General features: G+C 40.1%; 2 protein-coding genes across 6 annotated transcripts; one reads left to right on the forward strand and one right to left on the reverse strand.

The window, feature by feature from the left end:
* Positions 1-161: 161 nt before the first annotated feature.
* Positions 162-9,909, forward strand: LOC136747025 (bcl-2-associated transcription factor 1). 5 transcript variants are annotated; one of them, XM_066699982.1, is made up of 12 exons: positions 162-305; positions 1,173-1,299; positions 1,617-2,489; positions 3,084-3,773; positions 3,874-4,046; positions 5,548-5,653; positions 5,905-5,968; positions 6,114-6,298; positions 6,997-7,162; positions 8,300-8,452; positions 8,895-9,107; positions 9,615-9,909. In XM_066699982.1, exons 2-12 carry the CDS (start codon positions 1,196-1,198, stop codon positions 9,618-9,620), a joined length of 2,733 nt encoding a protein of 910 aa, XP_066556079.1. In that variant the 5' UTR covers positions 162-305; positions 1,173-1,195; the 3' UTR covers positions 9,621-9,909. The 5 variants fall into 5 exon arrangements, 3 of the variants coding, with proteins under 3 accessions (XP_066556079.1, XP_066556087.1, XP_066556097.1); XM_066699990.1 differs by lacking the exon at positions 8,895-9,107; XR_010816450.1 differs by lacking the exons at positions 8,300-8,452; positions 8,895-9,107; positions 9,615-9,909 and adding an exon at positions 6,447-6,552 and having other exon boundaries at positions 6,997-7,113.
* A 45-nt stretch (positions 9,910-9,954) lies between these two features.
* armc1l (armadillo repeat containing 1, like) lies at positions 9,955-14,740 on the reverse strand. Its single transcript, XM_066700078.1, has 8 exons — positions 14,666-14,740; positions 14,097-14,242; positions 13,723-13,901; positions 13,298-13,389; positions 12,785-12,974; positions 12,076-12,192; positions 11,720-11,794; positions 9,955-10,985 (listed from the first exon to the last, which is right to left on the reverse strand). The coding sequence occupies exons 3-8, from the start codon at positions 13,873-13,875 to the stop codon at positions 10,794-10,796; spliced, it is 819 nt and encodes a 272-aa protein (XP_066556175.1). The 5' UTR covers positions 13,876-13,901; positions 14,097-14,242; positions 14,666-14,740; the 3' UTR covers positions 9,955-10,793.
* Positions 14,741-14,747: the final 7 nt, after the last annotated feature.

Below are 14,747 nucleotides of genomic sequence, written 5' to 3' on the forward strand. Positions count from 1 at the left end.
GACTGATTGAGGTTGTTATCTGCAATATGTATGCTCTGTATCAGTGCAATGGCAAAGCGCTGTGCTGCAGCCTCCGAAGCATAGGTGGCGCCTTCGATAAGACAGGCTTAAACGCGGTCACTGCATTTCTATGTCTCTCTGTTGTCCAGCGGGGTGAGCAGTGCCCTTTGACCCCTGGCGTCCTTTTGTAGCGAGGGAGGTAGTCTTGTATCTGGAGAAGAAAACATGTATATGAGGTTAATATTTTGGTGAATGGGCACTGCTTTCGTCAAATTTGGAGACATAAACTACTCTACTAATAACTGGTACGGTAAGAAACATATATTGAACGGGTGATTGCTGTGCGTTTTTTCCTCTGTTGTTTTTCGTCTCTATTCAAAGTGCTGTAGAGAAAGAGATGGATCTCCGACAAAATGGCCTACGGTTTTACTTCACAGTTTCTGAATTTAAACTAGTGAATTAGTTACATTTGGGAAATTATATACAGTTGACTCCAGTGATCCGTGGGTTTAGAACGACGTGTTTGTATCTGTTTTAAATTAAATAATGGATTAACTCGATACATGTAGCTAAGCCTTGCGTTTATTATTGTGGTCAACACTCGTTTATTTGTTGTGTGGAAGGTGATGTACTTAACTTCGTTGCTTGATCAATGAAAATGTCACAATTTACAGGCAGTGACTTTGTAAGGCGTCATAGATTTAGTACAATTTTAAATGTAATTATTTGGTTGGATGATGTATTATGTTTATTTTACATGAAGCGGCGTTTCACATGTCTACTACTAGTTTAAATGCATGTTTCCTGTTGGTACCATTATAATTGTGTGATTGGATTTTGGTGATCGAAACACTTATATGACGTTTTGACAAAGGAATCAATACCATAAATGAAATATTTAAAGTATGGAGAACACAGTCTGTTCAGATAATGGAGGGTTACTCAAACGCCTTTTTGTGGTTGGGTTTTATGGGAAAGACGTATTGAGCTAAAATGACCTGATCTGCTGAGATAAAGAGGCGCTGGGGGGCGTTGTTTTATAAATAGATCTAGGACACCGGTGCGCTGTGTGAAAGGCAGTGTCAGAAAGATAGCAGTGAATGCAACCACGATCTGGGTTTTGTCATTTTAATAGGTGCTTATGGGTTTAATGTACCTCCTGTCTTTTAAAGGTTGAGGGTCACAGCCTGCAGAGATGGTGCGGTCAAACTCCCGCTCGCACTCCTCCAGGTCCAGGTCTGGCTCTCACTCCAGCTCCAGGTCGAGGTCACGATCACGGTCCAGGAAGAAGAGATACAGGTACAGAGGAGATGACATTCAAAATCAGAGCTTCCTTATTTTCTGTACCAGTGCTTTTACTGTATATTAATAACAATATACAATATAACTATTAATACAATGAATAATGCAGCAATTCTTGTTGTATTCTAAACTGAAATCTAATGTTGCACTAGGATGAAAATAATACCAATATTTAATGATGGTTAATATTACAAACTTTGGGGGGTGGGGGGGTATTAATCTTGTTTTATGTGACAGGTAAATGCACATTAATATTAATATTATTTGTGTAAACTTGTGTTTTAATAATTTCTCGCTGTCTGTTGTATTTGTAGTTCTAGATCTCGCTCCAGGTCTTACTCTCGCTCTCGCAGTCGAGAACGTGAGCGAAACCACCCCAGGGACTATCGGCGGGACTATCGCATGAACAGGGGCATGAGGCGGCCCTACGGGTTCCGGGGCAGGGGTAGAGGCTACTATCAAGGTGGCGGGCGCTTCCATCACCGGGGAGGGTTTCGGCCCAACTGGCAGAACCGGCGGTACTCCCGCAGCCCCAGGAGGGGGCGCTCCCGTTCCAGGACCCCGAAGCGCAGGTCCACGTCTCAGAGGTCCCGCAGCAAATCCCACCACTCGGGCCGCTCCTCCGCGTCGCGCCGCTCCTCCAGCTCCCGCTCCTCCTCTCCCTACAGCCGGTCTCCCGCCCCTAAGAGACGTGGCTCCCACGACAAAGCTGCCAAGAAATCGGAGGCAAGCAAGGAAGGGGGGGCAGGCCGGCAGATGGAGGAGGAGAAGGGGGATGGTAAGAGTGAGCAGCCAGCTGGCACCTCCTCTGCCAAATCTGACCTGAAAAGGACACCGGCTGTCATCACAGAGAGCTGGATTGGCATTTCGGCTTATAACGACACCAGCCCCCATCGGAGCCCCTCTCCCATCCCCACCCCACCGAGTCAGAGCTCCTCCCGCTCTGATACAGTGGCCATCCAGGTGGCCTCCAAAATCAGCCCCCCCTCGCTGCCTTCCCTGCGCTTACATTCCCTGCAGCACAGCCCCGACAGCCCCCTGGGCCACTACAGCCCCTCACACAGCCCCCCATATCGCACCTCCCCAAGGAGGAGCCCCTCTAAAGGTTTCTCAGCCGTCCACAGCAGAGGGTTTTTCCCCAACAGTGATGAGCAGGATCTCCCAAAAGGTGGAAAGTACCTCAAAAGGTAGTTATATTAATGCAGTATTTTATTGAACTTCACACCACAATGCATAGAATGCAAAATATATATGTTTATATTGGCCTACAATATTTTAAATTCTGAAAACGTGATTGAAGCCTCCCAGACTAAACCTTTACAGTAGGTTTCACAGATCCTGATTAGCACTAGTTTTGGATTACCCTGCCCAAAACATAATTGGGTAGTGTAGGACCAGTGCTAACCTCGGTCTGTGAAACCAGCCCTTAACCTTTTTATTAAAGAGCCTCTGATTTGTTAGAAGTGTGCTATACAGCTGTACAATAAGCTGCCTTTAGTTAGTACTCTTAAAATATAAGATCAGTTGTGTGTCTGTCCAATATATCCTCACCTGAAGAACCTTCCATGTTGTGGTACGTTTGTGTACTAAAAATGTCATCCTGTGTTTGTAGAAAAGACCAAAACTGTTAGTCCCTTAAATCGCATCACAACAGTCACTTTATTTCCTTTTTAACCTCGGCTCCTTTGAATGGTTAACTAATGCTTAATTTCTAAGAATCGGCCCTGTATGTTAAGAGAATGTTGATATTGTAATATAATTCTTTAATATAATTTTTGCAGGTACAACGAAGAGGATGGAGGCAGAGCATACCTTCATGAGAGGGGGAATGGGCGAGACAAAGACTCTCAGAAAGACAGGGTGCCAGAGAAAGGCCGGGGTGAGGGAGAGTGGGGTGACCAGAGTGGCTTAGATCTAGGGGTTAAAAAGGAGAGCGAGAAGGTGCCCTTCCTGGGGGACTCTCCTGAAGCGGAGGAGGAGGATGAGTCCCAGGCCTACAGACAGCCATATCAGTTCAAAGTCACCAGTCAGGTAGAGCAGATTAAAAGCTACCCGATTGAGTCCCGTTGGAACGTGGAAAACCAGGATGAGGGTGGCAAGTACAAAATGAAAAGCTCCAAGGGGGAGAGGGATTATGATAGGTTTGTGGAGGACAGGATGTTCAAATTCAAGGAGCCAGGCTACATGGGGGACAGACTGAATAAAGACAAGTATAGCGAGGAGGCGCAGGGTGCAGAGAAGTATGACGAGAGGATAACCATAAAGAGAGACACTGTGTCGCCACAGCAGCTCAAGGCCGAGCGGCTCAGGGAGCTTTTTGACCAGAGTCCTCTGCTGCAAAAGACATTGGATGTGAGGGAGAAGGCTTCCCTCAGGGATGGGAGTCCACCGAAGGTTAAAATGGTACCCGGTGAGGCCTCTCGTCCCGAGGTGAAATTGAAACTGACTCCCTTGGCCTACGAAGACCCGAGGTGATTATTCAAATCTGCATATTTTGAAAGCGAAAACATGTCGTGATCGGCCATGAATAACACTTTTGTGTCACTTTTTCTGCTTTGTTTTGGAATGCAGCCCGGGCACTTCTTTGACAAGTGACAGGTCGCTTGCTAGTGCCCTCGTCCATTCCTCCAAGAGGGAGCAAGGCTTCCGCTCCATCTTTGACCACATTAAGAGGCCTCAGGCGTACAAAAATTCGGCAGAGTCCTTTATTCAGCACATTGTTTCTTTGGTTCATCATGTCAAAGGTATGTTACTTTAGATCTTTCTTCTTTCCATATGATGTCAAATCTGTACAATGCAATTTTGAATACCTTTTGTAAATCTATATTTTAGTCTCTGGCAGGGTTATTTTATTAGTCCTATCTACTTCGCTGCTGCTGCATTTCATAATTTTACCTTTAAGTATTGCTTTAGTACTTTTTCAAAATCTAATCAAAATTGAAATTGCCTTTTAATTTTGAGCTAAGCTGTTTCTGCAGCACTGTTTTTTAATCTTTCTGAAGAGGGTTCTTTTCTATTGACAATTGTATGACACTTCAGTAGTGGTGATGTACATCAACTCATAGGGTGTACAGAGCTGAGTTCGCCCAGTGATGTTTTCTTTTTCATTACAAATAGGTCATGGCAGTCCTGGAATGTGCATTGAATTGCCAAGTTCCATGTTACAATGTAATTACACTTGAAAGATACAGATGCCAAAACAGGCAAAGTTGAAGCTTCTGTGTTCCTGGCGTAAAATCAGTTACTAGCTCCAATATCCCTCTCTTCACCATGTTGGGTTTGCTTGAAGCACTACACTTGTAGTAACTGATTCAAGTGTTAGTGGTTGGTTATGAGGCAATTTCTGGAAATGAGGCGGTAAGTTGAAATATGGATATATTTGTTAAAAAGCTTTTTATTTTTAACAATATTATTGTTGTGCTCTCCAACCTAAATGTCTTAAACAACATAAGACTGCATATTAGTTGTTTGAAACAGAATCTATATTCATTAATATATTTGGCAAATATGGTATTAAACTATAATTAACTTTATCTTAGTGTTTCTTAACAATCTAGTAGTAAAATTATTTGTTTCACTACACAATGTGTTTCAATAATGGATACATTAAAGGTTGGAGATCACGCATATATATACCGGTATATAATTATTATTTTAATAATTCAAACCTATGCTATTTTAACATTTGTAATGTATGAAGGACAGTGCTGGCTATTTTAATAAAAAATGGGAACATGCTTGTTATTGTGCTCTAATTCATTATTCGATTTGGCTTAAGCTATTTTTAAGCTAGTTTTTGTGTTCATATGTCCTTATTAAAATCTTACTAGGAGAAGTGTTTTAGTAGAGATTTGTACAGCAGATTTTTCAAAAAGATAAAGCAGTTTGAAGTTTTTTTTGTGTGAAGTCATACTGATTGGTTTTCCAAACCAAGGTTTATAAAGTTATGTTAGAGAAATTTGTATTTTAAATGTGAAATTAATTTTGCTTTGATGTTGTGGGTGGCTGGCCTGGTTAAGTATTAATCCATGTTTTGGATTTTCTACTGCTTATCATAAGTGCACTGCTTGAAGGCCTTTGACAGGGAAATCCAATATTTGTAATCAATCTACCTTTCTGTTCTGCTAGGTTTCTTGATGGTTCTTTCCTTTACTCGCCTACAACCGCTCCAGTGTTGAGACTGGAAATGTGTAAATAGGTGGAATTCAAACTAACTGGGCAGTGTTTCTCCTCTGCAACCAACAGAGCATTACTTCAAGTCAACAGGAACGACCCTCCATGAGCGCTTCACTGTCTATCAGAAAGCTGCTGAAGGGCATGAAGCCAGACAAAAGAGTCCCGAAATCCACAGGTAACACTTCCCCAACCATTAAACCACAGTAAAATGTCTGGTGCAGGTCACAAAAGGAGAGTTTTATTTATATAAATGTCTGCAGAGTAATTACGCTCTTGATAAGGATGTTGAAACATCAGTAAAAGTGTATGGTCTGATAGGTTAAAGATCTTAAATGGCTTTTAACTCTTGTATGAGCAGCCAGGTCTAGTGATGCAGTGCAGAACAACAATGCCAATCTGAGGGATTTGTTTGCTTTATTTTTATAGGAGGATTGATGTCTCCCCCAGTGCTTTTAGGAAGGAGAGAAACTTGAAAGAAGAAAGCCACAAGGTAATGCTTCCAGAGTTTCTGCTTGTTGGAATAATACAACCCATTTAAAGCGTGTGGAGGAATTTTGTTTGGTGCTTTTGAAGGTTATAAATAACGGATGGATTATTTTCAGGAAAGTATTTAAAAAGATGCTTTGCTCCAACAGAGTGAAAAAAAATCGAGGTGCGATGCGGCCGACTTGAGGCACGATATTGATCGGCGCCGGAAGGAGAGGAGCCGGGAACGAGATGACTGCAAAGGTTCCCGAGAGCCAAGCCCATCGAGAAAGCTGGACAAACTAAGCAAAGAATTCAAGGACTACAAAGATTACAAATCCTACAAGGATGACAGGTAAACACTTTTCACTCTTTCTATCTACCAAGACTTGTTATGTGTTTATTAAAATGTTTTCTGAATTAAGCCTTTTCTTTTAATTCAATCATGCTTTTCTGTAACCTTCTTGCGATATTTATATGCAAATAAACATTTTGTTTTACAGCAGTAATCTATTGTCTTTCTTGCGGCTTATGTTGGATGAGGACAGTTGGGATTAGCAAACAAAAATGACAAAATAAAATGTCAAATAACCCAGGCTACAACAAGAGGTTGGACTTCATTGCAGTGCACTTCTTAAACTTAATGTGTAAGAGCTGTGGTTTGATATTGCATTTTCTCTTATCACTGTTGAAAGAGGATTGGAAATGGTGAATGTTCGCAAAATGCTTGGTGCCACCTGAAACTAATACAATTTTCTAATTCTAAATGAGTTTTATAGCGATTTATTTTCCTCTTGTCAGGGATTATCCAATACTGTACTTGGCATGAAATAATTATGCAACATTAAAGTACAAGTAGAAAACTAAGAACATTGTACATGCTCTGTAATGAAATGATACACCCTATATTGAAGTATTTATAGATAACATTTCTCACAAGGTTGCTTGTTTATTTATCTAAAATCTATAGCTCTGATACAGTAAATACTTATACATACAGCATTCAAGTGAAGCATTTCCTGGAGGATAACTCCTGTACCAATTCTCTCACAGCAAACACAAAAGCAAGGAGAGAGACCGCTCAAGATCCTCTTCCTCATCCTCCGTGTCCCGCGAAGACAAGGACTGCCGGAAAGAACGGGATGAAGAGTACAAGTCTCATCACGAGCAGAAAGACTACGCCGGCTACCAGGGAGGAAACCGAGCCAGGGGAACTTTTGTAAGTGTCTTTGATAGACATCCAACCCTTCGTAGCCATTTATTTAGCTCAGACATGGAAAATAAGGGGAATTACTGTTTTCAAACCGTACTCTTTCACTCGTATAAATCAATGGAGTGGCTGTTGTTCAATGGTGCAAAATAAAGAATAGTCTACATAGGTCATTTCAGTTCAGTTTTAAATTAGATTAATTCTTAGAAAAATCATTGAATTTGTATTTAAAAATAGAAGTTGGCAAGTTGCTCATCTGAAAAGACAGTGTATGACAGCTTTCATGTGTCATCAATAGAGAATAGTGTATTTTTAAGCCTTTTTAAGGAAGTGTGCCATCAGGCTTACACCGATGGTAAGTGTTTGAGATGGTTTGATGCCAACCAAAGTGCGGTTCTGTTCGTTCAGAGCTCTATGTGAAACCTGATCAGTGACATCGTACCAAGATGTGAATCAAACGCAGTGAACCAAAACCACACAAGAAAAGGCTGGTCTTAGTTTCTTTGAAAGAGAACACAGTACATGGCAACAAACTGCTCAGAACAGCGAACCAAACTGTTTTAGTGACGCACACAAACTCAAAGGAACTGCCCAGCTTTGTCACTTCCTTGCAGCCCTACTGCCCGGCAGTGCAGTGCCCTGCAATAGCAATAGTCTCTCGGTATGTTCAGTTTCTTCTATTATACAATAAAGCACCAAATCAAGGAAAGGTAGAGTAAGACCACAGCATGTAAAATATTCAAAATCTGAGACATAACTACAGCTTAAGAAATCTACAAGAGAACCAAGCATGTTTGGAAAAGTGTAACCAAGTGAAACCAGTAGAATTCTGGTCTGCAGGAGCTACAAACTTGAATTCACTGTGACAGAAATTAAAGTTTGATGACATTTTCTTGGTGTGAAACCAAACCTAAGCTGGAAAAGAAGAGAAGTTAGTTTGAATTATTTGCAAGCGAAATAGATGTGAAAGTACAGTAAAACTGAAAAGTGACGGTAGCTGTTCTGTACAGAAGGTAGCGGCAGATGACGTTAGAGCAGAAACTCGGACTGCGTTGGGAATGAGTGTCTAAACTGAGACAGTTCAGACGTGCTCCTCAAGAGTTTTTGTATTGTGCTCTAGAAGTTACCTACACTTTTATTTACCAGCAATTTCGCATCAGAGGGGGGAGAGGCCGTGGCAGAGGGGTCTTTTCAGGACCCAATCCTGGGCCTAGTGTTCCCAACGTCCCTTTCCAGAAGAGACCCAAAGAAGAGGAATGGGACCCAGAATACACCCCAAAGAGCAAGAAGTATTTTCTGGTGGGTATCACTGAGAACTCATTTGTATCCAAGCTTTTGTTTTTTATTACTCTGTGCTCTGGTCCCCTTATCATTTGCCCTGTGGTTTCTTTTTGGGAAGTCTCCTTCATATTGAGTTATAGTGTTAATTTAATTGGACGTTCACAGGGGTATCCTAGCTGACAAAGTATTAGGGAATGCAGCTGAATTATTCAGTTCAGTTCTAATGCAATTAAAAACCATTACAAAACTAAATGAATCTTAGGTTAAGCAATAAAATATGGCTTGTTGGTTATTGTTGGCATGTAGATTTTATTTAAAATGAGTGTGCTTTAGCAGGAGGACCTTTTGAATGTGCTGATGCAGTAAATGTTTGGAAGTGCTACAGGCAGTTAGTGGATGTAATCACTGGCACTCCCCTCACTCTTAGAACAAGTGTCGACTGTCTTGTATTATCTCGTAGCATGATGACAGGGATGATGGTGTTGATTACTGGGCCAAAAGAGGAAGGGGACGTGGCATCTTCCAGCGAGGCAGAGGGCGGTTCAGTTTCAAAAAGTCCAGCAGCAGTCCCAAATGGACACATGATAAATATCAGTGTGAGGGAAATGTGGAAGACGACGAGGACGATGTAGAGAACAGCGAAGAGAGGAAAGATAAACGAAAAGATGAGAAGGTACAATCAGACGGGCAGTGAAGCGGTGCAAGTTTGCATACATTCAAGCCACAGCCGCAGGGGGTTGCGACTCCTCTGATTTTAGTTGAACAATGCTATCCTGTCCAATTCTTAGATCTGCTTGAAGAAAAACAAAAATAGTTTGTTTTTGAAGTACTCCTGATTATGGAGAGCTAAACTAGTAACTTTAAAGTGTGCTCACATACAGAGCAAGAGAATACTTGAGATATCAAATATACTGCAAGGTTGTTCGCCATGCATAACGGCAGAATGCGGGTATTAATTTGGAATGTAATGTCTCCATGCTTTGTGGGTATTAGAAATTGAAATACTTCACCAAGCTTCCCCTTAAATTCCCTTTAATTAAGTGAAAAAAGGGGACATGTTCAAACTTGCAAAGTTATGAGGGACTGCCAGCTCACACAGGGGGGGAAAGTTATTGCCACAGTGGGAATAAAACAAAAAGTGCTTAAGTGTACATATATACATTTCTTGTTTTCTTCCCAGGAATGACGAGCTCAACGGAGAAGATGAAACGTGATGTCTTCAATGCCACTCAATCAAATGAGCATATTTTTTTTTGTATTTTTTATTGTGATTTTGTTCTATATCAGTAATACTTTGTTTGATCACCATTTTTAAATGATTTTCCCTGTATCAGACTAAATGTTAGTGGTCTATATACAAAGTTAGATGCTATCTGTTAAACTTTTGTGAGATCTTCCCTTTGAAACAGGCTTTTAGAATGGAAGTAGTTGCATTCAATGTAAGTTGGTGACTTAATAAAATACTCTTAACGGTTTTATGCTGTTGTGTATGTTTAAGTTTCAATAGGACATACTGCATATGAATTTCAACTTTTTTTTTTTATTGCAAACTTCACAAATGTATATCTATACCTTGCACCGTAGTAATGTAAATTACATAACTAACCTGCCAATAATAGAGCATGTATGTATTTTTTTTAGAGTATTATTGTTTCAGAGCACTCGCATTATGCACTGTAATCTAGCTCTTGCTGTAATAATTTACAAAAAGCGTATTTGACAGCATGCAGGTCTTATATTTAGCAAAAAAGTGTGGCTAAAATAAGCATTTGATACAGGTATACAAATTATGACCACCAGTATTTTTTCATTTATTTTACACTCCTGAATAATTTGGAATCGCTTTTGCAAATGCTTTGTGAAAACTAAGCATAAACAGCTTATTTACATGCATTATGTGACCAAGACTAGACTCAAAAGCATTTCTTATCCAGAGAATTATGAAACGGCAGTCTTTTCCAAGTCACAGAGAGGAATTGCTTTGAAGTCATTGAGAGGCATACGTATGAATTAAACTGGTGTTAATACTGCAATATCCTATTCAACAATAAGCATCACATGTTCTTGGCATTAAACATTTGGTGAAGCACAAAATGGCTTCGTAAGTTCATTCAAGTAAACTCTTACTCCCCTCTTTTAACAATACCTAATTTTACTTCATTCCTTGCCTTTTCTATGCATTTAATGATATATACACACACAAAAGAGAAACAGGTTTTAGTCAATATAAACAGAAGATATTTAAGAAAGCAAATCTACAAACAAAAGAAGCAGCTGTCCTTGGAATTGTTGTATACTGCTCTGTACAAGCAGACCCCAATTAAAATCACAGCTGATGGAAAAAAGCCAATGTCCCTTCTCACCAATAAAATGTTTTAGTGAGAAAACCAGCAGCAGCATTTAACCAGCTGCCATTACTGTCCTGCTTCGCTCCAGTGCGGGAGATGGCCTTGTCCACCTCTCTCTCAGGACTCTCATCTTCAGGCAGGTAATCTGGCAAATTCGAGTTTTCCTGAACTGTGGCATGTGTCGTGCGCAGTGGAATTAAAACCTGAGTTCAAAACAGAAAATGACAGATTTATTCTCAGTATACCCTAGTCTGAAGCTACATAACACCCCGTTTCCACTGGCAGTTGAGGCCGGCTGGATCTAAAAACAAACGGAGCACTTCTGGCTCGCTTTGCCATCTGTTTCCCTCCCACAAAGGAAATGCATGCATTTGAATGTGTAGAAGGACTAGAAATAGACACAGCTATGCTATGCTGAAAGATAGAACATGAGGTTTATGTGACCATGAGGAAATGCAGGCTCTATTAGCAGTGTGCAGTGGTCTATATACAATAATAGGAGCTAAAAGAATGCTACCATCATTAAAGAGGAGCTGTGTATTATATTATATGAATATTATATTCACTGCTACTTTATTTTAGTCTTACCAGTAATTCAACATGTTTTTATGAAATGTCACTACATGTTTCACTTTTGCTAATGTTGCATTTTATTAACTTTAGGCTTCTACTTTACTACCTGCAACCTCCCTTCCACAATGAGATAACACATTATAGCAAACAAAATTGTGGTATTTCAATTAAAAAAGGGCTATTATAATCTGTACATCCATTGAATCTTCCCTATTTCACTATTGACAGCTTTAGAAGAGATCAAATGGCAGTTATTTTAAACACTGGTATACAAATGATGAACTGTTCATGCCTTTACTATCCCATTGTAAATATTTCTGAAGCATGATCCTGAAATTGACATGTAAATAAAATTTGACTTCACCTCTTGTCCAGTTTCATTTTTCACAACTTGCTGTGCTTTAAGGACTTTAGTTGCTGCAATAGCAGATGCCAGAGACTACAAATAAAAACAGAAAGTTTAATTTTAATTAATAAACAGTTTATATATATAAGAATGCTTTACCGTTCTTCTATTAATTTCAACATTGCTTTCCAAACTGGCAATTACATAAATCAAGCTACTCAACAAAACTGGCAGGTAATCGTTAGAAAAATACAAATCTATTTAGGCAACATTCTTAGGGAATTATTCAGAAGGCCATCAATATACAAGAACACTTTTGGCTCAAGTTGTTAATACACCAAACCATGAGGTATTAAAAGCCTGTGATAACTTACTTCAGTTGGCAGATCTGAACGGATCCGCACTGTACATCTCTTGAGTGCCATTTGGAACGTAAAGCTGATTACTCCCTTGACCTTCAATAAAGCTTCTTCACACAGACCTCTATGATTCTACATATTGGCAAGAAAATAAATAATAGTACTAAATGTTACACAAGAACAGGAGACCACAAACCCAAGACTCAAGTGTTGTGTGTCACCCATTAATCTACAGGAATGATACACTATCATGCTCTTCTCAACCTCCACCATGCCCGAGTTTTAAGGCTTTTCTGCAGGGTACATAATTCATAGATAGATTTGTTAATAAATACATTATTAAGTATTTTTCTGTGTGTGTATCTAACACATACATTTGTAGAACATGTTCCTTTCCAATATATAAACTGACATTTTCATTATGAATCAAAAACAATAGGTGGCACCAGTTCAATTAGGCACAAGAAAGCGGTTCTTTGTTTACTGATTGGCAACACAAATCATGTTATGCCATCATACTTCTTTAACTTACTGTGTTCACATAGAATTGTTCAGAGGCAGAAAATAATAATCCTAAACTACTTGATTATATTTTTATGATTTCAATCTAAAAAACAAGCTGAACAATAAATGTGCTGATATTTTAGTCCTGTAACAACAAAGTGAAACCGTGAACCAGCACTCTTCATGTGTAGTTCTCAGTCTAAAAACATAGAAATCATACCGTATTGTCCAGCCCTTGGATGTGAAGTGTGACAGATTTAGCCTTCTTGTTAGAACTATTAATGAAGAACTGCGGTTTCACTTTTCTTCTGGGTCCCTCTGGAGTTCGGGGAGGTTGAGTGTTAATGGGCGCCTTCAACACCTCATACACTTCATTTGCTAGGACACTGATATCATCCTTTTCTTCACCCCTGTAAAGTGCACAGAAAGGGTGTCAACATGGAGGGAAGAACCAGCTTTCAAACACACTGAGCACCCTTTAAATAAGAATGATTTCCTCTGTAAGCAAAGAAAACAAACCCCAATAAATCTGGCAGTGTGCTGAACTAAAATGAAAACAAAAGCCAGAACACATACGGCATGAAAAGCATTGATCTTTATAGTCAATCAAAACAACATGTTTCATCCATTAGCTGGTCAATGGAGAACATAAAGAGGGTACAGAAATGAACTGAAACTGCCCTGGAGTCATACAGATCCTGCCTTATTACTTCAGGTTTCAAACACAACACACCTTTGCATTAGATTCTCCAAGCTCACCATCATCCCAAGTTCATTTTTCATGGTCTCCACATTTGAGGGACACTCTGCTAGGTAACGAAGAGCCTGAAGAGTGACAGGGGGAAAAATAGATATTTAAGCATATGTGAGAAGGTGTGCATATTATATTATACTTAAGGGACATTATAAATTCATCATGAGTGTCAGCGTTCATTTCTCCCACAAAAGTATGAGAATTAAAAGTGCCATACCTCACATTTCCCCAGCTTTATAAAGTAATAGGAAAAGCGCTAATTATCACAATTAGTATTACAGTTAAGGGTTCAATAAACAAGCAGGACAGTGTGTCCTCGGCACCAGGGTTGAGAACCACTGATCTGCCAAATTCAGATTCAAATCAAGCAAAGAAACAACTGTGTCAAACGTGTCCAACATCACCTGCAATGTAGAGAACAACACTTGGGCATCTTGATGGTCTAGAAACAACACCAGTCCGGGAAGACAGCCTTGATCCTGAACGATGGCTTCTCTATTCTGTGGCTCTGATGCCAAATCCCTCAGCTGGGACACAACGGACAGCGCATCCATCATCCTTACAGACCTCTAGCGTGCTTGTGCTGAAAAACGGACACCGTCACAGACACAGATCACACGCGTTACATAACAGGTTACAGATGCACATTCGTGTGGCTTGGAAACATGCATCTCAGTGATATAAGGGATAAACCGAGGTCTAATCTCGGGGGACACAAATCATATTCACAGCCGTCAGAAAACAGAAACAGCGGAGTTTACGAATTAGAGAGACGTACCTTATCTCCTAAGTGCCCAGCACAGGATCAGCAAAGGCGCATGTGTGGAGATGGGGAGGACCGGCTGCTGGACTAGTTATGGCCTCTGTTGTGTGTGCGACGCGGAGCCTCCAGATACAGGCCGCGATACCACCAGAGAAGGTTTTCTGACGTGAACAGAAACTCTTGTTGCACTACAGATAGACATACATACATTTGCCGTTTTAAGTCCACTAAGGTCCAACTATTACGTATCCGTATCTAAACTTGATTTAAAATCCCAGTTGATTTACTCTTTAATTTAGATGCATTATTACGTATGATACATAACGTGCAACTCTGGCCATTCATGTTTTTTCTCTCTCTTTCATTGTAAATATGGTTTCTTTTTATAAATTGATGGTGGAGAGCAAACCAATGAAGTGCACAGCCTCGCTCGATGACGGCATGCAAAAGCACTTACGAAACGCTAATCAGATTCCCTCACTTATTTTATAGAGTATTTTCATGACAGATTATTATTAATTTAAAAATATACCCCCTCTATAAGAACAAATGAGAAATGAAACAAAGTAACATTTCTCCCTTACCCAAGGCACAGTGGCACTGGTTTGAAAGTAAATCCAAATTTTCGCAAGCCTCAACGCGATTGGCTGAAGAAAGAAGCCAACA

Source organism: Amia ocellicauda, chromosome 1 (genome assembly GCF_036373705.1).
Source record: "Amia ocellicauda isolate fAmiCal2 chromosome 1, fAmiCal2.hap1, whole genome shotgun sequence".
In the NCBI taxonomy this organism is placed as follows: Eukaryota; Metazoa; Chordata; class Actinopteri; order Amiiformes; family Amiidae; genus Amia; species Amia ocellicauda.

Coding starts and splice junctions, on each gene's coding strand:
- LOC136747025 (XM_066699982.1), top strand. CDS start 1,196: ATGGTGCGGTCAAACTCCCGCTCGCACTCCTCCAGGTCCAGGTCTGGC. Junction 7,163..8,299: donor ACCGAGCCAGGGGAACTTTT/GTAAGTGTCTTT, acceptor TTTATTTACCAG/CAATTTCGCATCAGAGGGGG. Junction 8,453..8,894: donor AGAGCAAGAAGTATTTTCTG/GTGGGTATCACT, acceptor ATTATCTCGTAG/CATGATGACAGGGATGATGG.
- armc1l (XM_066700078.1), bottom strand. CDS start 13,875: ATGATGGATGCGCTGTCCGTTGTGTCCCAGCTGAGGGATTTGGCATCA. Junction 13,390..13,722: donor TGTTGTTCTCTACATTGCAG/GTGATGTTGGAC, acceptor GTCACTCTTCAG/GCTCTTCGTTACCTAGCAGA. Junction 12,193..12,784: donor TCCAAGGGCTGGACAATACG/GTATGATTTCTA, acceptor GCCAATATGTAG/AATCATAGAGGTCTGTGTGA.